We start from the raw sequence: 23,380 nt of genomic DNA on the forward strand, positions 1-23,380 counted from the left end.
TTGGTGTCTGAGATACACTTTTACATTCTGTATAAATATTTATAATACGGGAACATGTCATAAAGAAGACTAACATGAAACATTTTCCATTTATTCACTGATTAAAGGCTAATTTAAAATATTTAAGCCTTCTCTTAACAGTTTGTTTTGAAAAATAAAACTTGCCTTGAGTTTTCTTTTCAGAGTAGTATTTTGACGCAAATAAAGAGTACTTGATTCATTGTGCCATGATTGTTTTTATGCTGTCATTAAAAAAGTCAATTAGGAAAGCCCACAGTTTAAAGTTGTAAAAGGCTTGTTATGGCCAAAGTCCATCTTATGATGCCCTCTTTTCCAGCTTCTCCATTTCTTGCTTTCTAGAAGCAAGATATTTAACAGCATATGTAGCTGAATCTTCTAGTGTTTACCAGTTAATCACAAAATAACATTTATTATTGCTATGTCTTGATTTTTAAATTTCATACCCATTGTCTTTCCAATATGGAAGATAAGACCTAAACTGTCTTTTACCTCTGGCTCATACCATATCCTTCATCATCTTTCTCTTACCTTCTCAATATGGTTATATTATAATTTTGGTACAGGTAGTTATTCACTGTTAACATTATTATGACCATGTACATACTACTCACAGCTGAAAAATGTAGTATATTATGTTTGCTTTTCCTGTCTAACACATTGTTTTCTTGCTGTTTTCATTTAGCTAATTTTCTAATCACTTATTCAAGCCTACATTTTTCTCCAGTTGTTTAAAATTATTATTATGGTAAAACAGAGACAGTCTATTAATTTCATTTCCTCAAATACATCTCCCAGGAGCTTTCCTCTGTACTCCAATTTAGACTTGTCGCTGTCTCTTCTTGCTACTCACTTCATTTTTCTGGGACAATTCCTTTTGTTTTTCACTTTAGTTGGATCTCCTTTTTCTTAATCCTGTATCTCTCTCATGTCTTATTCCTTTGGTTTACTCCACAGAATTGTTGGGAAATAACTTTTTTTTTTGAGACTGTCAGGTGTGAATATGACTTACTTTCCCTCTACTTGGTTATTTGTTGGATTGGCTGACTAAATAAGTTCTATGTTGTAAAATTTTCCCTCAAAATCCTAGCATCATCGCTTCACTGTTTTTCACTTTTCAGTGATGCTCTTGTAAAGTCTAATACCATTACATATATTCTCTATCCATTGTACAAAACCTATTTTATCTCTTTATAAGCTTGTAGGATCTTCTCTTTTTTTTGTAGGATGTAAGACACTGCACTCTTAGTGTGGCTTTTTACTTCTATTTTCTTAGATACCTAAGGAACCATTAAATCTGCAAATTATATCCTTTAGTTTTAAAAATTTTCTTTTATTATTTGGCTCATGATATAGCTTTTGTTTTCTCTATTCTTTCTAGAATTCCTAAAATTAAATCTTGCATATTCTAGACTGGATCTTATAATTTTCTTACATTTTTACTCTGATTTCTCATTTCTTTTATACTCTGCTTCTTAAAGGAGATTTTCTTAGCTTTATTACCCAACCTGAAGTGTTTCATTTCTGTAATCATTTATATTTTCAAGACCATAGTCTTGTTATATACCACCCAACTTCCCTACCAAATTAAAGCTTTTTGTTATTTCATGAATGCACTGTCTTCTGATCTCAACTCTGAAGGTATTTATTATAGTTTTTATTTTGTAGCAAATATTTCTCTCATATGTAGTCTCTGTTTCTTCCGTCTTTTTTCCTTTTTGGGGGGAGTTCATTTCTGTCATTCATACTGTTGCTTTTGTTCAGTCTCTTAAGTTGTGTCTTGACTCCATATAGCCTCATGGACTGCAGCATATCACTGTCTCCTGGAGTTTGCTCAAGTTGAGTCAGTGATGCTCTCTAACCATCTCATCCTTTGCCACTGTCTTCCCCTTTTGCCTTCAGTTTTTCCCAGCTTCAGGGTGTTTTTCAGTGAATCAGCTCTTTGCATCAGGTGGCTAAAGTATTAGAGCTTTAGCTTCCTCATAAGTACTTCCAATGAATATTTAGGGTTGATTTTCTTTAGGTTTGACTAATTTAATTTCCTTGCAGTCCAAGGTACCCTCAATAGTCATCTCCAGCATCACAATTCAAAATCATCAATTCTTCAGCACTCAGCCTTCTTCATGGTCCAACTCTCACATCCATACATGACTACTAGAAAAACCATAAGCTTTGGTTATACAGACCATTGTTCACAAAATGATGTCTTTGCTTTTTAATATGCTCCCTGAGTTTGTCATAGCTTTCCTTCCAAGTAGCAGGCATCTTAATTTCATGGCTGCAGTCACCATCTGCAATGAGTTTTGGAGCCCCAGGAAATAAAATCTGTCATTGCTTCTGCTTTTTCCCCTTCTATTTGCTATGAGGTGATGGGACCAGATGCCATGATCTTAGTTTTTTGAATGTTGAGTTTTAAGCCAGCGTTTTCACTCTGCTCTTTTACCCTGATCTGGAGGATCTTGAGTTCCTCTTCCCTTCCTGTCATTAGAATGGTATTATCTGCATATCTGAGGTTGTTGATATTTTTCTGTATTCTTGAATCCAGCTTGTGAGTCATCCTTCCTGGCATTTTGCATGATGTACCCTGTATATAAGTTAGACAAGCAAGATGATACTATACACTTTGTCATACTCTTTTCCCAATTTTGAACCAGTCTGTTGTTCCATGTAAGGTTATAACTGTTGCTTCTTGATCCACATACAGGTTTCTTAGGAGACAGGTAAGGTGGTCTGATACTCATCTCCTTAAGAATTTTCTATAGTTTGTTGTGATTTATGTAGACAATGTAAATTGTCGTTGACAATGGCTTTCACATTGTCAATGAAGCAGAAGTAGATGCTCTTCTGGAATTCCTTTGCTTTCCCTGTATCCAATGAATGTTGGCAATTTGATCTCTGGTTCCTCTGCTTTTTCTAAACCCAGCTTGTACATCCTGAAGTTCTTAGTTCATGTACTGCTGAAGCCTAACTTGAAGGATTTTGAGTGTAATCTTAATGAGTGTGCAAAATGAGCACAGTTCTGTGGACATTCTTTGACACTGTCCTTCTTTGGGACTGGAATGAAAACTGACCTTTTCCAGTCTTATGGCTACTTCTGAGTTTTCCAAATTTGCTGGCATAATGAGCACAGCACTTTAACAACATTAACTTTTAGTGTTTTAAATAGCTCAGCTGGAATTCTGTCACCTCCACTAGCTTTGTTCCTAGTAACGCTTCCTAAGGCCCACTTGACTTCACACTCCAGAATGTCTGGCTCTAGGTAAGTTAGTGCACCACTGTGGTTATCCTGGTCATTAAGACCTTTTTTTATATAGTTCTTCTGTGTATTCTTGCCACCTCTTAATATCTTCTGCCTCTGTTAGGTCCTTGCCATTTCTGTCCTTTATTGTGCCTATCCTTGCATGAAATGTTCACTTGATCTCTCCAATTTTCTTGAAGAGATCTCTAGTCTTTACCATTCTGTTGTTTTCCTATGCTTCATTGTATTGTTCACTGAAGAAGGCCTTCTTATCTCTCCTTGCTGTTCTCTGGAACTCTGCATTCAATTGGATATATCTTTCCCTTTCTCTCTTGCTTTTCACTTCTCTTCTTTGTTCAGGTGTTTGTAAAGCCTCCTCAGACTACCACTTTGACATCTCGCCTTTTTTTTTTTTCCCTTTCAGATGGTTTTGTTCACTGACTCCTGTATAGTGTTATGAAACTGTCCATAGTTCTTCAGGCATTCCATCTACCAGATCTGATCTCTTGAATCTATTCATCACTTCACTGTGTAATCATAAGGGACTTGATTTAGGTCATACTTGAATGGCCTAGTGGTTTTCCCTATTTTCTTCAATTTAAGCCTGAAATTTTCAGTAAGGAGCTGATGATCTGAGCCACGGTTAGCTTCAGGTCTTGTTTTTGCTAACTGTATAGAGCTGCTCATCTTTGGCTGCAAACAGTATAATTGATCTGATTTTGGTATTGACCATTTGGTGATGTCCATGTGTGAAGTTGTCTCTTGTGTTCTTAGAAAAGTGTGTTTGCTATAACCAATGTCCAAATGTGTTCTCCTGACAAAACTCTGTAAGCCTTTGCCCTGCCTCATTTTGTGCTTTAAGGCCAAACTTGCCTGTTACTCTAGGTATCTCTTGTTTCCTCCTTTTGGATTCCAATTCCCTGTGATGAAACAAATGTCTCTTTTTGGTGTTAGTTCTAGACGGTCTTGTAGGTCTTCATAGAACAGTTCAACATCAGCTTCTTTGGCATCAGTGGTTGGGGCATAGACTTGGGTTACTGTGATGTTGAATAGTTTGCCTTGGAAATGAACTGAGATCATTCTGTCATTTTTTGAGATTTTACTCAGGTATTGCATTTCAGACTCATCTGTTGACTATGAGGGCTACTCCATATTTTTTCTAAGGGATTCTTGCCCACAATAGTATATATAATAGTATTCTGAATTAACTTTGCCCATTCCCATCCATTTTAGTTCACTGATTCCTAAACTGTTAATGTTCACTCTTGCCATCTCCTGCTTGACCATGTCCACATTATCTTGATTCATGGACTTAACATTCCAGGTTCCTATGCAGTATTGTTCTTTATAGCATCGAACTTTAGTTTCACACCAGACACATCCACAACTGAGCATCATTTCTGCTTTGGCCCTGTCACTTCATTCTTTCTGGAGCTATTAGTAATTGACCTCTGTTCTTTTCATATTAGCTATTTCCTTTTTTTGTCATTTGAATATTCTTATTTTTTCCCCCATATTTTAAACTTTTTATTTATTATTAGAGTGTAGCTGATTAGCAATGTTGTGGTAGTTTCAAGTAAATAGTAAATGGACTCAGCCATACATATACATGTATCCGTTCTTCCCCACTCCCCTCTCCCATCCTGGTTGGCACATAACATTGAGCAGAGTTCCATGTGCTATACAATAGGTCCTTATTAATTATCTATTTTAAATATAGCAGTGTGTACATGGCCTTCTCAAAGGCAACCAAATTATCCCTCCCCTACCCACTGGCAACCATAATTTCATTTCTACATATCTGTGATGGTCCTTGGCTATCTGTTCAGATATGAATGAGACACTAATTAGAAGGTAGCTTATGCTTATGTAATGATTAAAGTGTGTCAGATATTGTTCTAAGTGCTTTGTCTATTTTAACTTATTTAATCCTCACAAGGACTTTAGGAATTGGTTACCATTATTATTATTCCTGTTTGACAGATAAGAAAACTGAGTCATAAAATGATAAATATGTTGCCCAGTTTTACACAGTTTGGTAAGTGGCAGACCTAGAATCTGAATCCAGGCAGCCGAACTCCATATTCTCTTCTTTTAACTGTTATACTTATTTTGTCTCTTAATGCAATAAGGAGCAAATTGGAAATCCCATGTATGTGTGTTGCTGTTCAGTAGCCCCAGTCATGTCTGACTCTTTGTGACCCAATGGACTGCAGTGCACCAGGCCTCCCTGTCCCTCACTGTCTCCTGGAGTTTGCCCAAAGTTCATGTTCATTGCATTGGTGATACTGTCCAGCCATCTCATCCTCTTGATGCCTTCTCCTTCTGCCTTCAGTGTTTCCCAGCATCAGGGACTTTTCCAGTGAGTCATCTGTTCGCATCAGATGACCAAAATACTGGAACTTCAGCTTCAGCATCAGTCCTTCCAGTGAATATTCATGGTTGATCTCTTTCAAGATTGACTGGTTTGATCTCCTTGCTGTCCAGGGGACTTTCAGGAGTCTTCTCTGGCACCACACTTTAAAGGCAGCAATTCTTTGGCATTCTGCCTTCTTTATGGTCCAGCTTTCACAACCGTGGGCTTCCCTGGTGGCTCAGATGGTGAGGAATCCACCTGCAGTGCGGGAGACCTGGGTTCTATCCCTGGGTTAGAAAGATCCTCTGGAGAAGGGAACAGCTACCCACTCTAGTATTCTTCCTGGAGAATTCCATGGACAGAGGAGCCTGGCAGTCTACAGTACATGGGGTTGCAAAGAGTTGTACACAACTGATTGACTTTCACTTTTCACTCTCACAACCCTATGGGACCACTGTGAAGATGATAGCCTTGAGTATACAGACCTTTGTCGGCAGAGTAATGTCTCTGCTTTTCAATACACTGTCTAGGTTTGTCATCACTATTCTGCCAAGAAGCAATCGTTTTCTGATTTCATGGATGGCTGCAGTCACTATCTGCATTGATTTTGGAGCCCAAGAAGAGGAAATCTGTCACTACTTCCACCTTCTCTCCTTCTATTTGCCATGAAGTTACGGAACCAGATACCGTGATCTTAGTTGTTGTTGTTTTTTAAATATTCAGTCTTAAGCTGGCTCTTTTACTCTCCTCCTTCACCCTCATCAACAGGCTCTTTAGTCCTCTTAGCTTTCTGTCATTAGAGTGGTATCATCTGCATATCTGAGGTTGTTGATGTTTCTCCTGCTTATCTTGATTCCAGCTTGTAATTCATCCAGCCTGGCATTTCTTATGATGTGCTCAGCATGTAGGTTAAACAAACAGGATGACAGCCAACAGCCCTTTGAAACTCCTTTCTTGATCTTGAACCAATCAGGATTCTAACTGTTGCTTCTTGACCCGTATATGGGTAGGGTTTGTCAAAGTAGTGTTACCTGAGTGAGCTGTATCTTTGTGGAGTGTCTGGTGAGGTCCTTTGTCAGGGAGTGATTAGATTAGATCAGAGAAGAATTTTATAATCTACTGTTTAGAAGTTGAAGACCTGCAACTGGCAGTTTGGTTGCTGAGTGGTGAAAGATGGGGGAATGGGTCTTAAAATTTAATACAGTTTTGATTTAATCACCTGTCTCTGATCTTCCAGTCTAGAGATTCTTGCTTTTACACTGTCCAAGGATTCTTCTGTCTTCAGTCTTCTTCTGTGATGAGGAATTATTAATTGCCCAGTTGTGCTGATTCTGGGAGGGGATCTTGGGATATATCTGTGATTCTTATGTTGAGTCTCATCTTTACTCGTCTTTCAGTGCTGCCCATTCCTGAGCCTTTTGTGGTTTCCCTGATATAAATGTGATTGATTTTCATTTTCCCCACTGATAGTGTAAGATTCATCTTCCTTGTATTTGCATTCCATTTTTTTTTTTTTTGCAGTTTTTTTCTTTTTACCTACTCTTTGACCTTTGTTAATGTGGAAGCAAACAGTCCAATCCTCGCTTGCTATCTTTTAGGAAAAGATTTTAGGAAAAGACTTGAGTATAATCCATGTTCTTAATGTGCCATTTTAAATTCTCTGCTAAGTCTCTTGAAATAAATTTCAGATGTCTCCTTTTACCTGAAGGATTTCATAATGCTCCAACTTCTGAAAAATTTTTCCCACCTTGCATGTAAGACCCTTTTATATTTTGTGTTATTTATATTTGCATGCTCTTCTTACACACTGCCCTCTGCTCTACAGCAGACTGTAACTTCTTGAGGACCTTGAGTGAGCCCTTCTGTAGAGTTGCTCAGTAAAAAAGTTACATTAAAGGTTGTGCATGGATTTAGGAGCCTGGTGGGTTAGAGTCCATGGGGGTCACATAGTCGCACATGATTGAGCGACTAACACATTTTTCTTTTCTAAGTGTTGTGTATATGTTTTTCTGGATTACTCTAGTGGCTCAGATGGTGAAGCATCTGTCTGCTATGTAGAAGACCCAGGTTCTATCCCTGGATTGGGAAGATCCCCTGGAGCAGGAAATGGCAGCCCACTCCAGTATTCTTGCCTGGAAAATCCCATGGCTCTCGGAGCCTGGTAGGCTGTCTTCCATGGGGTTGCAAAGAGTCGGACACGACTGAGCGACTTCAGCAATATATTAAATCTGCAATATATTAAATACTGAGGGTAATTTAGGAGAGAATTAATATAGTCATGCAACAAGAGAGATTAAATTCTGAAATAAATAAGTCTGAGAATTGTCATTGTTCAGTCACTAAGTCATGTCCGAATTGTTAAACCTGGATTTTATGAAATCTTTCAACATAGATAACTAATCATAACAAAGTGTTCATCTCTCCACTTGCCATGACACCAAAGAATGAACTGCATGGATATGCCAATTTTTTGGCCAGGCTCATGATTCTATAACTTTTATAACAGAAATATTTGGTGTTGCTTAATTTTATATGTACTTCAGGCAGATAATGTTAAGTGCTGGAAATCTTCTAAAAGGTTAATAAATGCACTGTAGATGAAGCAGTGTTCTAAATATATTGTACTAACTAAATATATAAAGAAGCCCACACTTGTAATATTTCCTTTAAAAACTAATTTTTAGTTTTTGTATTTTGTAAAGTTGATTTTGACAAATCAGTGCTGTTGATTTTCCTTCCTCCTGCTCTTTAAAATATTCAGAAGGAAACAAACTATTTCAGAATTTGAACTAAATTGTTCAGAGAAAGGCTATTACTTTAAAATAATTTTTATTTCTCTAGTATTATATTTTAAGAAACTCAGGACACGTTTGCCTTTTAAAAATATATTAATATTTCTTTGAAAATAAAATACCGGATGACTTATCTGCATTTTAATATTTAATAGTTGTGTGGTATGGAAAGCATCTGTGGTCACTAACATCTTCTTTTGTAAAGCTAAATCAGTACTTAGGAAGCTGATGGTATTTGGTTGATTACCACAGGCAAACAAGCTGGGATGATTCTTAGGCATGGGTATTTGTTTCTGTTTTCAAATTTTCTGGTATCTTAACAAATAACTTACTGGGCTGTGTCATATGAAAACACATAGATGCATTACTCTAAAAATTCCATTCTTTTGAAACCAAATTATGTGGGTACAGTGTTTGCAGATGCTAAAAATAGCTTTTAATTGTCTCCTGAGATTCGCGGGACACATGGAAAAGACAAACTTGGTGTTTATAATTTGACTTGGTTAATTCTCAGTATCCATATCACTCTTCTTTCATAATTTCTTCATGAAAAATGTAATCACATACAGATTTCTACTCGCTTGCATCAGAATTAATGTGAATTCCATTTCAAACTAACCACCATCAAAAGTTTCTGAAAGTCTGGTTCATATTTTTTAAGTGTATGTGGATGATTTGCTTCGTTTTGATTTTTGGAGAAGTACATCTTTTGAAATTTTTCAACAGATTGTTAAATTGTGGGTAATGGTGACAATACTGGTATTATATTCTGGTTAATTTAGTGTTGTCCATTTTTATAATGTATTGAATATTTCTATCTATATATTTCTTATAGTGTCATTGCCTACTGAGTTTCTGTGAAAATAAATTTTCTTTGTCTATTAAAATAAAACAATCCTGAGATTGCTTTTTACTGTTTACTTTTCTTTGACTATTTTTGAGTTATTTTTCAAGGCATTAGTGTTAATTAATGCCATGGACAGTGGAGCCTGGCAGGCTTTGGTTCCTGGGGTTGCAAAGAGTTGAACATGACTGAGCACGTGCATACACAGTAGTAATTTGGTGACAAGGTAAAGCATGACAGCTGCTTTATCAGTCAGAGCAAAATGCCTTAGAAAATTCCTTTAGAATTATTGCTTAGTATATACAGTTTAATTTGCTTAGCTGTTTTTCTTTTTTTAGAAGTTGGAGAAGATTTTTTGTAATGAAGTCCATCTTGTATTATTGAGACAAGAAAACTGTAATTAATATATGAATATGTCCACTTTTGAAAGATAGAAAAGGAAAACCACTTATTGACCAGAGTGTGACTTCTGTCCACCAATTCACAATTTATTGTAAATTTAATTTTGTCTTGATATATATCACTTATTACTTGTTTTATCTTTCTAGGTTTTTTAGTTCTTTCATGGTTTGTTCGATGAAAGCATCTCCTTTTTCTTTTTTTTAAAGCCCAGGCACTTACAGTTTTACCCTTTTATTTTTATAGTATGCATTTAGGACAAAATAAAGCATGTATTATCCCACTGCTTGTCTCGCTTACATATTTTAAGGGTAAAGAAGAGAGGTATTCTGGATATTTGTTTGTGTTTTTCTCTTCCCTGGTCTCCATGAATACATGACTTGATTTATCTTGATCAGCCTAGTAACTTGCTCCACATTTTTCCAAAAGTGCAAAGCAGTTTCAGCTAAAAATACACATATCAAAATGCTCCAGAAGTTGTGGCCACAGCTCAAAAATGCTGATCAATTTTGAAAATCTAAATCAACCTCGGCCATGAAACCAAGGGAAGAACCTTTGTGGTGTGGGACAGATTTCCAAAAATTCACCACAGTCCTGTTCTTAGCTGGAGTTTGTGCTGATGTTGCCAGACAACTGAGGAATAGATGCAAAAAGCAGGAAGCATTATTGAATTGAGCCCTAGTGCCAATTTGGGAAAAGCAAATTAAAATGTAAAAGAATATTTTTCCACTCCTGGCGTCTCAACACAAAATGGCAAAATACATGGTTGCTGAAAAAGTCACAGAAATTGTTAATATTGCCAGAATGGCTAATTTTGTAAAAAAAAAAAATCTCAGTCTTTTTGTGTTGAAAATGCATATGCATTTAGTTAAATCATTTTCTTAACCCAAATGAAATAGTTCTAATTTAGAGATCAAAAAAACAAGTCAAAATGTATATGCCCTTAAGTGAGAGCAGTGTTCTGACGTAAATGACCATGTGTGTGGCCTGTTTCAATGGCTTTTGTTTTTCAGGTGCACTTAAAGAATGGATGATGATGATTTTGGTGGTTTTGAGGTATGTGCTATTATTTACCTTATTTTGCTTATGTAATTGTTTTAAATGTTTTATTAATCATTGATGTTCATGATCCTTTCTTGATCATTTTGAATGTAACTCTGGAATAAAAAAATGAAATACAGAAAAATTAAAATATATTCTCTCTGAAAGTTAAAATTGATTTATTATTATTGAACACTTGATCATACCCATAGGAATGTTTTAAATTGAGGTAATTAAGCGCTACTGGTGGAAGCACTAAAGAAGAGATTTGAGAAATTGTCAGCAGATGGTTCTGTTGGGATACATGTCTATTAGGAAATACTTGTGAGATGAGGGATGAGTGTTGAAGACCTGGGACATATTTTCATGTTTATACCTGTAATGAGTTGATTTAGTGTGTTAAGTACATCACCTTTTGGTGGCTTACAGAGCTAATTAGTGTGTTTGTGTTGTTAGATTATTCTCTCAGGTTTTAGTTGGGTGCTTTGTAAGGAAATCGTTAACTGAAGAAGCCCTGTCTTTTCCTTAATCCTTTTCAGTATGTGTTCATTTTATTGAAATATTTTGTAACCCAGTTATTTTTATGGAGCCAGTATAGTCTTGCAGGAAAATCTCTGGATTAGGAGTCAGGATGCCTGAGCTCAAGTCCTGGAAGTACCATCAAGTGAGCTCTGTGATTTTTTTTTTTTTCTTTAAGAAAGACTTTTATCTAGTTTGGAACTTGGTGAAAAGGAGATTGTTAAAGATAGTGACTGTAACTGATGAGAGTACAATAGGAGAAATGAGACATTAGTATATATTCAGTGTTCTGAATGTCATGAAAGAATGGTATGAGTTTATTTTAGGTTAGGATCAGTTTCGCTCCTGTTGCTCTTTAATATCTGTTAATATGGAAATAATCAGAATATGAACTTACCTATTTACTGCATTTCATGTAAAACTTTTTGTTTAGCACATTGATATGCTTTCTGCATTTGCTTTAGTATTTTGGGTTGTTGGGTGACTGAATCTTATGTTTCTTGATTTATTTTATCAGAGAACTAAGAGTAGATAGTATTCTCTAGAGTAACAGTTATACTTCAGTGTGTAGTCAATGGATCTATTCCTTTGAATATTATACGGGTACAATACTAACCAACCATTCCAATTTAATTATGGTTGCTAGGATTCTTTCTTCTACATTCTGCTGTAGAAATATGAAAGGTTTCTATCCTTGGGTATAGAAACCTTTCTGGGAGGAGACATCTGAAGATCAGTTAAATACATTATGATTCTTTACTCCTAGATACTTTAGTGTGTATTAATATTTTCTAAGAATAAGGATATTCTTTTGCTTAACAGTACAATTATCAGTGTCAGTGAATTAAGCATTGATGGAATATTCTGAAATGATTTTTCATACAGTTAAAAAAATTGTATTGTAATTTTAGAAGTATTTTTAGTGCAGAAAAATTTGAAAAACGAATAATAGCCAAATGAATAAAAATTGCCACTAGAAAACCTTGATTTTAATTTTGTTTTTGTCTTTCTTACCTTTTTTCTAGATAAATGTATAATTTTTCCTAGACAACTACTATCTGTATTTTTATGTGAACATATTTTAGATGTTATTAAGATTTTTGTTCCTAAAACATTTTTAATGGTTCTAGAGAATTCCAGTATATGAGTAAAAGATGATTTATTTAATCAGGTTTCTGGTAAATGTTTAGATTGTATCCAGTGATTGCCTATTATAAGTAACCATTTGGTATACATCCTTTTGGGTGAATTTTTACAATTATATGTTTAGGATGAATTCTTAGAAATGGAATGTCTAGGTCAAGGAATATGCAATATTTTTAATTTTATTTTTTTGGCCTTCCCTCATGACTTGTGGGGCTTCCTAGGTGGTAGTATTGGTAAATAATCTACCTGCCAATGCAGAAGACTAAGAGAAGTGGGTTTGATCCCTGGGTTTGGAGGATTCCCTGGAAAAGGGCATGGCAACTCACTCTAGTATTATTGCCTGGAGAATCCCATGGACAGAGGAGCGTAGCAGGCTACAGTCCATTGGATCATAGAGTCGGACATGACTGAAGTGACTTAGCACATTTTTCATAGTTTGTAGAGAGTAGCTTCTGTATCAACATCACTTAACTCCTGTGGCAGATTCCCTCAGTTGACTTGTCAGTTGCCCAATTGACTGTCTTTGTGGCTGACAACTCAATGCAGAATCCAAGTTGAAATTCTGGTCCTTTTTTTCCAATAGCAATTTTCCTGTGACCTGAACAGTTAAGAGAGAGAAAACTTTGCACTTTTACCCACAAACTCAACATTCAGTAATTGGCTGTCTCATAGTTTAAAACTGTTTAAAATGAGGGTTTAATTTAAATGTCAGGTTTAGGAATTTTCTAAATGTTGAATGCTGGTAAGTCCAGCTGGTAAATTATTAAAGTGAAAGTGAAAGATGCTCAGTCGTGTCCAACTCTTTGTGACCCCATGGATACAGGGAATTCTCCAGGCCAGAATACTGGAGTAGGTAGCCTTTCCCTTCTCCAGGGGATCTTCGCAACCCAGAGATCCAACCCAGGGCTCCTGCATTGCAGGCGAATTCTTTACCAGCTGAGCCACAAGAGAAGCCTGGTATATTATTAAAGCATATGGGTAAATCTTGTTTCTTTAATCTCTTTTTGATCTTGTGATAGTTAAATAAAAAGATTTAATGTCTATATTTTTGAAGAAAAATAATGTATTTTTCTTATATACATAGGTAAACATTGCAGGTTCAGAAACGAAACTGTGAGGATATATAAAATAAAATTTCATTGACAGGAAATATATCTGAGTAAAGAAGGAAAATTTTACTCAAGGACAGAGCCCAAGCACTGGGGGCAGTGGCTAGTGGTTAGAAGTGGTAGCACTGAAGACTGAAAAACAATTTAGTATTCAAAGGAAATTTGAAAATGTGTTGTGTATTACAGCAGAGAAGGCAATGGTGATCCACTCCAGTACTCTTGCCTGGAAAATCCCATGGATGAAGGAGCCTGGTGGGCTGCAGTCCATGGGGTCGCTAAGAGTCGGACGCGACTGAGCGACTTCCCTTTCACTTTTCACTTTCATGCATTGGAGAAGGAAATGGCAATCCACTCCAGTGTTCTTGCCTGGAGAATCCCAGGGACAGGGAAGCCTGGTGGGCTGCCATCTATGGGGTCACACAGAGTTGGACATGACTGAAGCGACTCAGCAGCAGCCGCAGCAGTGTATTACAGAGAATTATGCTTGTAGAATTGGGAGGCTTCATTGCTTAAATAACATTTCTACTTTTCAGATTTTCTAAAATAATTTTGCCTTCGTTTTATAGGCTGCAGAGATTTTTGATGGAGGAAATGGAGAAACCCAAACTACATCTCCTGCTATTCCTTGGGCTGCTTTTCCTGCAGGTAGTATAGAGTAACTTAGAATGTTTTTCTTATTCAATACTTTTGTCTTTCTTTTGAAAGCACCTTTCTACCTTTGCACTTTGCCTTCTTTGATCTAATAAATGGACTGACCCAAATTTAACCTAGTTTTTTGCATGACTAATTATGAATTGCATAACAAATTCTGAAATGGTGGCTTGAGGCATGATTCCAAAAATGATACCATCAGCATTAAAATGGAATTAAAGTACAATTTGCATTTCCAAATTTGTTTTAGTTTTAGAAAGGTGAGATGCCAAGTAATTTTTTAGTGTCCAATTCATTAATTAAAGACTTCTTAATATTCTAAAGGTTATTTGTCATCCCCCACAGTATTTAAATTTAGAAGTATTTCTATAGGAAAATCATTCAAAAATATTACGAATTAAGTCATCTAAGAAATGAAATACAGAAATAAATTCCATTATTGAGAAGTATTTTGTGGAAGACCTAATGTTCAGTATTTATATAATTCATATCTAAATATTATTTTGTGTTTTCTTTTTTTCTGCCAAATTATTGTAAAGTCAGGAGTCAAAGATGAAAATATTCTTTAACAGGTCTGTCTCAGATTATTAGAATTATTCATTTTACAAATATTTTTGAGTACCTTTTATGCATGAGACACTATGCAGACATGTCCTTTACTTCAAGGGAAGACAAGGCAAGCATATGTATATATGTAATATGAAGCAGATTTGTGATTTGGGAAGAATGATGATCATCCATTTTTTGTCATCTATTCCTTTAGTAAATGTTACTTCATGCCTCGAATGAGTCAAGTATTGTCCTTGAAACTAGTTATATATCGTCTATCTGGGCTTTGAAGGATGAATTTAATCTCAATAGGCAGAGATAAGAATGAAGAAAGATTTTGAAGGGAGAAAAATGCATGGAATAAAGGTGTAAATGTGGAAAAGAGGATGGCACTGTTAGGATGCTCATTTTTGTTTGATGGGTATAAGTGTTGTTTCCTTTGCCTCAAATTGCTCATCTTTTTCCTACTGCTGCTCTCCCCCACACCCTTGCCATATAGACTCATGTTTGTTTTATGTATTGTTTCTTACTTTATTATTTCTTTTTCTGGGAAGTTTTCCCAGAGAACCTTCTCCCATCTACATGTACCTGTTTTCTGACTTTCATGTTAGACTGTAAGTTATGTAAGGCTACATCTGTTTGTTCTGTTGTTATGTTTTAAATGCTGAATATAGTACCTGGATTGTACTTGGTCCTTTAATTAAAGAAAAAAAGGAGTGAATGAATGAATAAGTAACTGAATAAATGACTAGATTAGGGTGACAGCAGGAGGTGGGTAGGAAGACTAGATAATATATTTACATAATGGTTGAGGATTTTCAGCACGCCATTATGTATTTGTTTTTTGTGAAATAGGGCAGCTGCATTCTTCCCATTTTTCAGTAATGAAATGATAGCTTATTAAAGTTTTGGAGTCTGGTACAGATAAATATGTTTAGGAATGAAATCTAGACTTTCAGGTTCTTGTTTCAGTTTATTGTCAGGAACTCTGTCTTTTGAGAAAAGCATCAGCAGGACTGTCTGTCTGACTGATTGCATGTTTGGGTGAAGGAGGAGTCAGAGTTGATTTTTAAGGTTACAAGACTTGGTTCTAAAAAGGGTAGTATTACCATGAAAAAAATAGAGAATTTAAAAGAGTTGGTTTGGGACAGTGTGAGGCCTTAATTAATTTGTCTTAGACATGTTTATTTAAAGTACCTAGAGTTCAGGAGAAAGGTGGCCTGGAGGTCCTGGTTTGGTAGTTTTCCCACTGATATGACAATTGAAGTTGTAGATCACAGTGGGAAGACGCATATAGAAAGAATAGAGTTAAGTAGAGAAATTTAGATGCCCATAGTTAGGGAACAGGAGGAAAAAAAGAGACTTGAGAAATAAGGAGAGTATGGAATAGTGCAACACAGACATCAGACATAGAACATTTCAAATGGTTTTGTAAATAAAGACTGAGTTGGCCTAGTGTGCCTAGTGATTAGTCTGCTGTAGGGCTGGCAGTCAGTTAGAGGATGATTTCCTTATAGCAACTGGGATAATTTGCCTCTGAGACTATCTGTTTTAGCCTTCAATACTGTCAGTCAAAGGAGGTACCTAGGGACATGCATTTTTCTGTAATATTAGCATCATGTACTTAGTGGGATCTTTTAAAATACTGGATTATATGCAGTGCTGATAATAAAATTTAAAAATTATAGAGTAAATGAAATGCACATGTTGCTTCTTCACACAGATTATTATTTCTAGGCCCATCCCTCCTTATGGTGAGGCATCTAATTAATGATACGTGTCTATGCACTTCCTTAATCATAGGAGTTGGAGAATGTAGGATGTGAATGAATATGAAATTATGAATCTCCTTTTTTCTTCCTGCCTTTACTCTTAGTAAAACTGGGATAAATATTGCCTCATTTCAGTAAAAGCTATTCAGTGAGAATTGGTATAGAATTTAAAGACTCAAGAGAGTTTTCTCTAACAGGTTAACCTGGGGTATCCTCTAATGCACATTAATGAAGTCTCCTTTATGTACATTTGGGAAAGTCCCCTGATGGAGGAAATGGCAACCCACTCCAGTATTTTTGCCTAGAGAATCCCATGGACAGAGGAGCCTGGTGGGCTACAGTCCATGGGGTTGTAAAAAGTCAGACATGACTGAGCGACTGCTGCTATACTGCTATTCAGTGAGAAGAATTGCCTCAAGCATTCTCCTCTCTCCTTTATAGCCTTACCCTCTAGCTTGTCTCCCTGGCTGTTGTTTGAAGCCTATGAATCAAACTGTGATCTACATTATGTTTCTAGATGATGTCTGCTACTGTTTGCCATTGCTTCTGGTTGTCATACCTAGGGCAGGTATGACATCCCCTGTCTGCTTACTTGAGTCTTATTTTTCTTGTTAAAAAAATACAGTTCTCACTGAATTTGTTCCATTTCTCATAATTGCTTCTTGGTCTGAGCTACTGTATCTTTTTTTTTTCTGTTCATTTCCTTGCCCTTGGCATATACCAATTTGTGCCTTTTAAAATTTATAAATAATAAAAATTTAATAAATAATAAATATGGAATATTTCTCATTATATGCATTTAACCACAATTTTTTTAAAGAACTGACTCATTTGAAGAGACTCTGATGCTAGGAACGATTGAAGGCAGGAGGAGAAGGGGATGACAGAGGATGAGATGGTTGGATGGCATCACCAACTCAATGGACGTGACAAATTCCGTGAGTTGATGATGGACAGGGATGGCATGTTGCAGTCTATGGGGTCGCAAAGAGTCAGATACAACTGAGCAGCTGAACTGAACTGAATTAATGATTTATTGGAGTGTATTTGATCTGCAGTGTTGTGCTAGTTTCTGCTGTACAGCAAAGCACATCAATTATACATATACATATTGAAATATCCACTCTTTTTTAGCTTCTGTTCCCATATAAGTCATTACAGAGTAATGAATAGAGTTTCCTGTGGTATACAGTAGGTTCTTATTACTTACCTATTTTATATATAGTAGTGCATATATGTCAATCCCAATTTCCCAATTTGTCCCTTTCCCCACCATATTAATCAGTTTTGTGTCCAATTCAGTATTTTTAGTTATATTCATATTGTTGTGCAACTAATCTCTAGAACTTTTTCATTTGTAAAACTGAAACTCTTTAGCCATTAAACAATAACTACCCAATTTCCCCTCCCCGCAGCCTCTTGTGACCAGTTTATTTTACTTTAGCATGATACATTCTCAAGTTTCATCCGTGCAGTAGCATGCATCAGAATTTCCTGCCTTTCTAAGCCTAAATAATATTCCAGTGTGTGTACAGGCTACATTTTGTTTATGTGTTCATTTGTCCATGGATACTTAATTGCTTCCTTTGGCTATTGTAAATAATGCTGCTTTCGACATTGGTGTACTAATACTTTTAAAAATATTAGTTTTTCAGTATGACATTCATCTCTGCATGTCTACTTTAGTCTAAGCCTTGGAGGGCAGGGACTATGTTTTAAGGTTTTTTTGAATCCTAAGTACCTAGTATAGCATTGTGCCTTGCTAATGAACAGTGCTTGGTTTCTTGATAATGAGTAGAGCAGATTTACTTTCAAGTAACTCTTTTTGATTATTTTAATTCTTTGAGAGTATTTAAATAGCCTGTCAATCACAAGTTATAGGAAGGCAAACTTAAGTTTTCCTTAAAAATTACAGTAACCTAGAAAAAAAACACCTGGAAATCTTAGATAATTATTCAAGGGTGGCTAACAAGCTGTTTCGTCTGGAGCTCAGCTAACTTTCCTGGTCACTCCACATTTAGACAAATAACCTGGGGATAATGATTAACAAGAGTAGCCACAGATTTCTCAGAAAGTGAACAGCTATTTAGCTATTTTTTTATTCTCATTTTCTCCCCTGGTCCTACAGTGTGTTGGCAGGTAACAGTAGAGGACAGCAGCAGTTAGGCTGAATTTTAGTTCAAGATGTAGGAGTGTAGAAGCAATAGTAATAGTATCCAGTTCTTTTACCTCCTTTTAAAAATATTATTTTTCTAACGTTTTCCCGAAGAAAAGTCATTCCAGATTCTGCATATCATAAGATATCAGTAATTTTTTGAATTGGCTTCTTTTATGAACTGTACTTTTTTAGAAAAACAATTTTTTGGCTGAGAAATCTATTTTTTCAGAATCATTTTTGAGCAATTAAGTGTCTTTTGTAAATTTTTAGAAGACTGGTAATACTCTGCTTTTTAGAAAAGTAACTTTTTGAAATGAATGTCTATCTTCGAAATGAATGTCTAGTTTTTGATATACATATGTTTGTGTTCCTTTATACAAATGCAAATGTACACACACACACACACACACACACACACCACACACATGTAGACATATACTCCACTTTTACCTTCATTGCAAATTACCTTTCCTACCATACTCTTTTGAAGGAAGGATTTTATCTTTACTTGACCTTGCAAACTCTAAGAACATTAGACTGTTAGTCTTAGTTTGGCTTTTGTATATTTTTTATTATGCTTTCTGAATTCAGCAGACTCAAAGTTACAGAATCCATGGTGTTTATTTAAATTATTTAACTTGTTTGTTCATTCATTCGCTAATGCATTCATTTATCAAGTTTGAAAATATACTGTATATTTGACACAAAGTACCAGTGCCGTGGACCAACTTATGTCAGTTTCAGTGATACCATATGAAAAGAATCATCTCAAATGACGAGATGTTCTGTGAAATGTAATGTTAGTACTGGCAAGTGATTTTATCAATAACTTTAGCTTCAAATCTGTGATAGAGGTTGCATGAAAAGTATATTAGGTCAGCAGGTATCATCATGATGCCATTGTATTCAGTGTGGATGGTGCTGTTTCAGAGGCAAATGACTGCACTTTTTTACTTTTAACTGTATAAATGTAAATTGCCTAGAAGGTGAGGTCCAAGGCAAAACCTTGAATACTGTCCTTTCCAGTATGTTTCCAAGTTCCTTGCAGCGCTACACAGACCACATTAAAATGCATTGACCATCAAAGGTAAAAGCACGTGGTCCAGATAGATAACTTTAATCCAAATTAGCTCCTTCAAAACAGCTTATATAGGAAGCAACTAAACTGTCTTTCACAAGCCGACTCTTTAGAAGGAATAATGGGAGTTGGACCAGCAGATGTTGAACCGAACAACTTAGATGTGGTTCACTTTGCATCTGGAGCTATTTGCATACAAAGCCAACAGGAAAGTTCAAACATTTTTCTCAAGACATTGGCAGAAAGAAACCTGGAAGACAGATGCCTTTTTGATTTCATGGTTCAGTTTTTCCATTCTCCATTCTCCTGGCCAGGAAAACCTAGAACAACAAATCGGTTCTTTTATTAATATCCCACTACCCTCCTTGCTAACCCTGTTTTTCCAGTAGAATCTGTGTTACGCATCTATAAGAACTCAGAACCTGAGTCCACACATTTTTTGTTTGAGAAAAAGTTGTGATATTTTCTTTCAGATTAATCTGTGATTTGCACACAGGGATAGTAAATATTAATTGAATTCATTGATCTGATCTATCTTTGAGGTAAAATTTGAAGATGACTCACTACATGTTCACCTACTGTATTATAATAGGCAGTATGGGTGATGTTTGAAAACTTTCCATTGCTTCTACTTTATATCCACATTGGATACTTTTTGCCAGGACATCAACTGGATTTCAGTTGTAGTGTAGTAATTTTATAATATTGTTACACTGGATATTTGAATGGAAGGTTGCCAGTTAGCTTCTTTTTGCTACTTGCATTTTTTTCTTACCTCCCTAGATTTTTAACTCACCTTTATTTTTTCTGAAGTCAGCTTTATAAATGAGGACTAAAATGTTTAGCTTCTATAGAGGTATGAATTATTCCTGTAATATATTAGGCCTTATGTGGATTTTCAGTAATTTATGCAACTTTTGTCTTCATTAATGCATATAATAAAGAATATAAAAGTGATATTTATTATGACCTTGAAGATTAGGTTTGTAATGTGGTTTAGAATCCATTATCTCTGACAGTGAATGAGGAGTTCTGGTTTTTGCGTTTAGCTGTGTAACTTCTCTGAAACTCACTTATTTAATCTATAAATTGAAGGACTAGATGATATCTAAATGTTCTTCCAGAGTTTGAGCTCCACGTTTAGTTCTAATTTTTTTCTGATTATATGTCTGTGATATGAGTAGCCTCCAGTAGGTGAATCATGATACCTCATTTTAACTGCATGGTCCCACTGACACAGTGCTGATCTAATTACACTTAATCTAAAAACATAGCTGTAAACCTAGAACACAGATGTCACCATAAAGAACTATAATACTGAAGAGAAACTTTTCTATGCATTTTAATTATTATCAGTTACTGTTTAAACTGATTTATTTTCTGGTATTTTATGGTACAGTCTGTATCTCTTCTATCTGATTCTGAGCTTGCTTATTAAAAAGACAGTGGTTTCAGCAAAGGAAACTGTAAGGAAGATGAAAAGACAACTCTCAGAACGGGAGAAATAAATTGCAAATGAAACAACTGACAGAGGATTAATCTACAGAATATAAAAGCAGCTCATACAGCTCAATATCAGAAGAACAAACAACCCAATCAAAAAAGGGGCAGAAGATGTCAACAGACATTTCTCCAAAGAAGCTATGCAAGTGGCTAATAAACACTTGAAAAAATGCTCAAAATTGCTTATTATTAGAGAAAAACAAATCAGAACTACAATGAGGTGTTACCTCTGGTCAGATTCTCCATCATCAAAAAATCTAAACAATAAATGCTGATATGAATGTGGAGAAAATGGTGGTGGGGGGGCGGAAATCCTCTTGTACAGTTGGTGGGAATGTAAATTGATATGGCCACTATAGAGAGCAGTATGGAGATTTCTTAAAAAACTAGCAATGTGATGTGGCAGTCCCACTACTGGGCATATACCCTGTTCAGTTCAGTTGCTCAGTCCTGTCTGACTCTTTGCAGCCCCATGGACAGCAGCACCCTGAGAAAACCACAATACTGAAAGACACATGTACCCTGGTGTTCAATGAAACACTATTTACAATAGCCAGGACATGGAAGCAATCTAGATGTCCATTGGCAGATGAAGGGATAAAGTTGTGGTGCATATATACAATGGAATATTATTCAGCCATAAAAAAACAAATTTTAGTCAGTTTCAATGAGGTAGATGAACCTCTAGTGTGTTATATCAGTTCAGTTCAGTTGCTCAGTCATGTCCGATTCTTTGTGACCCCATGATTTGCAGCATGCCAGGCCTCCCTGTCCATCACCAATTCCCGGAGTTCACTCAAACTCATGTCTGTCCAGTCGGTGATGCCATCCAGCCATCTCATCCTCTGTTGTCCCCTTCTCCTCCTGCCCCCAATTCCTCCTAGCATCAGAGTCTTTCCAATGAGTCAACTCTTCGCATGAGGTAGCCAAAGTATTGGAGTTTCAGCTTTCGCATCATTCCTTCCAAAGAAATCCCAGGACTGATCTCCTTCAGAATGGATTGGTTGGATCTCCTTGCAGTCCAAGGGACTCTCAAGAGTCTTCTCCAACAGCACAGTTCGAAAGCATCAATTCTTCGGCACTCAGCTTTCTTCACAGTCCAACTCTCACATTCATACATGACTATTAGAAAAACCATAGCCTTGACTAGACGGACCTTTGTTGGCAAAGCAATGTCTCTGCTTTTTAATATGCTATCTAGGTTGGCCATACCTTTCCTTCCAAGGAGTAAGTGTCTTTTAATTTCATGGCTGCAGTCACCATCTGCAGTGATTTTGGAGCCCCCCAAAATAAAGTCTGACACTGTTTCCACTGTTTCCCCATCTGTTTCCCATGAAGTGATGGGACCAGATGCCATGATCTTTGTTTTCTGAATGTTGAGCTTTAAGCCAACTTTTTCACTCTAGAGTGAAGTAAATCAGAAAATGAAGAACAAATATTGTATATTAACACACATATGTGGAATCTAAAAACTAGTACTAATTTTTGCAGGGCAGCAGTAAAGACGCAAACACAGAGAAGAGACTTGTGGACACAGTGGAGTATGGAAAGGTCAGGATGAATTGAATGTCCCATTGAAACATATACCTACCATATTTAGAATTAGCCAGTGCATATTTGCTGTATGACATGCAGGGAGCTCAGTGTGGTACTCTGTCATACTCTAGAGGTTTGGAATGGGGTGGGAGGAAGGTTCTAGTGGGAGGGGACATATGTATACCAATGGCTGATTCATGTTGATGAATGGCAGAAACCATCACAATATTGTAAAGAATTCAGTTCAATTCAGTCACTCAGTTGTGTCTGACTCTTTGCGACCCCATGGACTGCAGTATGCCAGGCCTCCCTGTCCATCACCAACTCCTGGAGTTTACTCAGACTGATTTCTTTTAGGATGGACTGGTTGGATCTTCTTGAAGTCCAAGGAACTCTCAAGAGTCTTCTCTACAGTTCAAAAGCATCAACTCTTTGGCACTCAGCTTTCTTTATAGTCTAACTCTCATATCCATACATGACTACTGGAAAAACCATAGCCTTGACTAGATGGATCTTTGTTGGCAAAGTAATGTCTCTGCTTTTTAATATGCTGTGTATAAAGCAATTACCTCCAATTTAAAAAAATGAAAAAGAAGAAAAACTAAAGGTTTGATTTGGAATATTATAGAATACATGTAAAAATGTTTGTAATAAGCTTTATAGAAATTTTT

At 36.1% G+C, this 23,380-nt stretch overlaps 1 protein-coding gene across 4 annotated transcripts in view; it reads left to right on the forward strand.

The window, feature by feature from the left end:
* CCDC91 (coiled-coil domain containing 91) overlaps positions 1-23,380 on the forward strand; it is a 400,877-nt gene that overhangs the window by 84,207 nt on the left and 293,290 nt on the right. For all 4 annotated transcript variants that reach the window (XM_040234623.1, XM_040234619.1, XM_040234621.1 and 1 more), the window contains exons 2-3: positions 10,661-10,703; positions 14,029-14,107. Coding sequence is in view for 3 of the 4 variants with exons in the window: in XM_040234619.1 (XP_040090553.1) it covers positions 10,674-10,703; positions 14,029-14,107 (109 nt within the window). In the remaining variant the exon portion in view is untranslated. The remainder of the gene's footprint in view (positions 1-10,660; positions 10,704-14,028; positions 14,108-23,380) is intronic.

This window comes from Oryx dammah, unplaced genomic scaffold (genome assembly GCF_014754425.2).
Source record: "Oryx dammah isolate SB20612 unplaced genomic scaffold, SCBI_Odam_1.1 HiC_scaffold_29, whole genome shotgun sequence".
NCBI lineage: Eukaryota > Metazoa > Chordata > Mammalia > Artiodactyla > Bovidae > Oryx > Oryx dammah.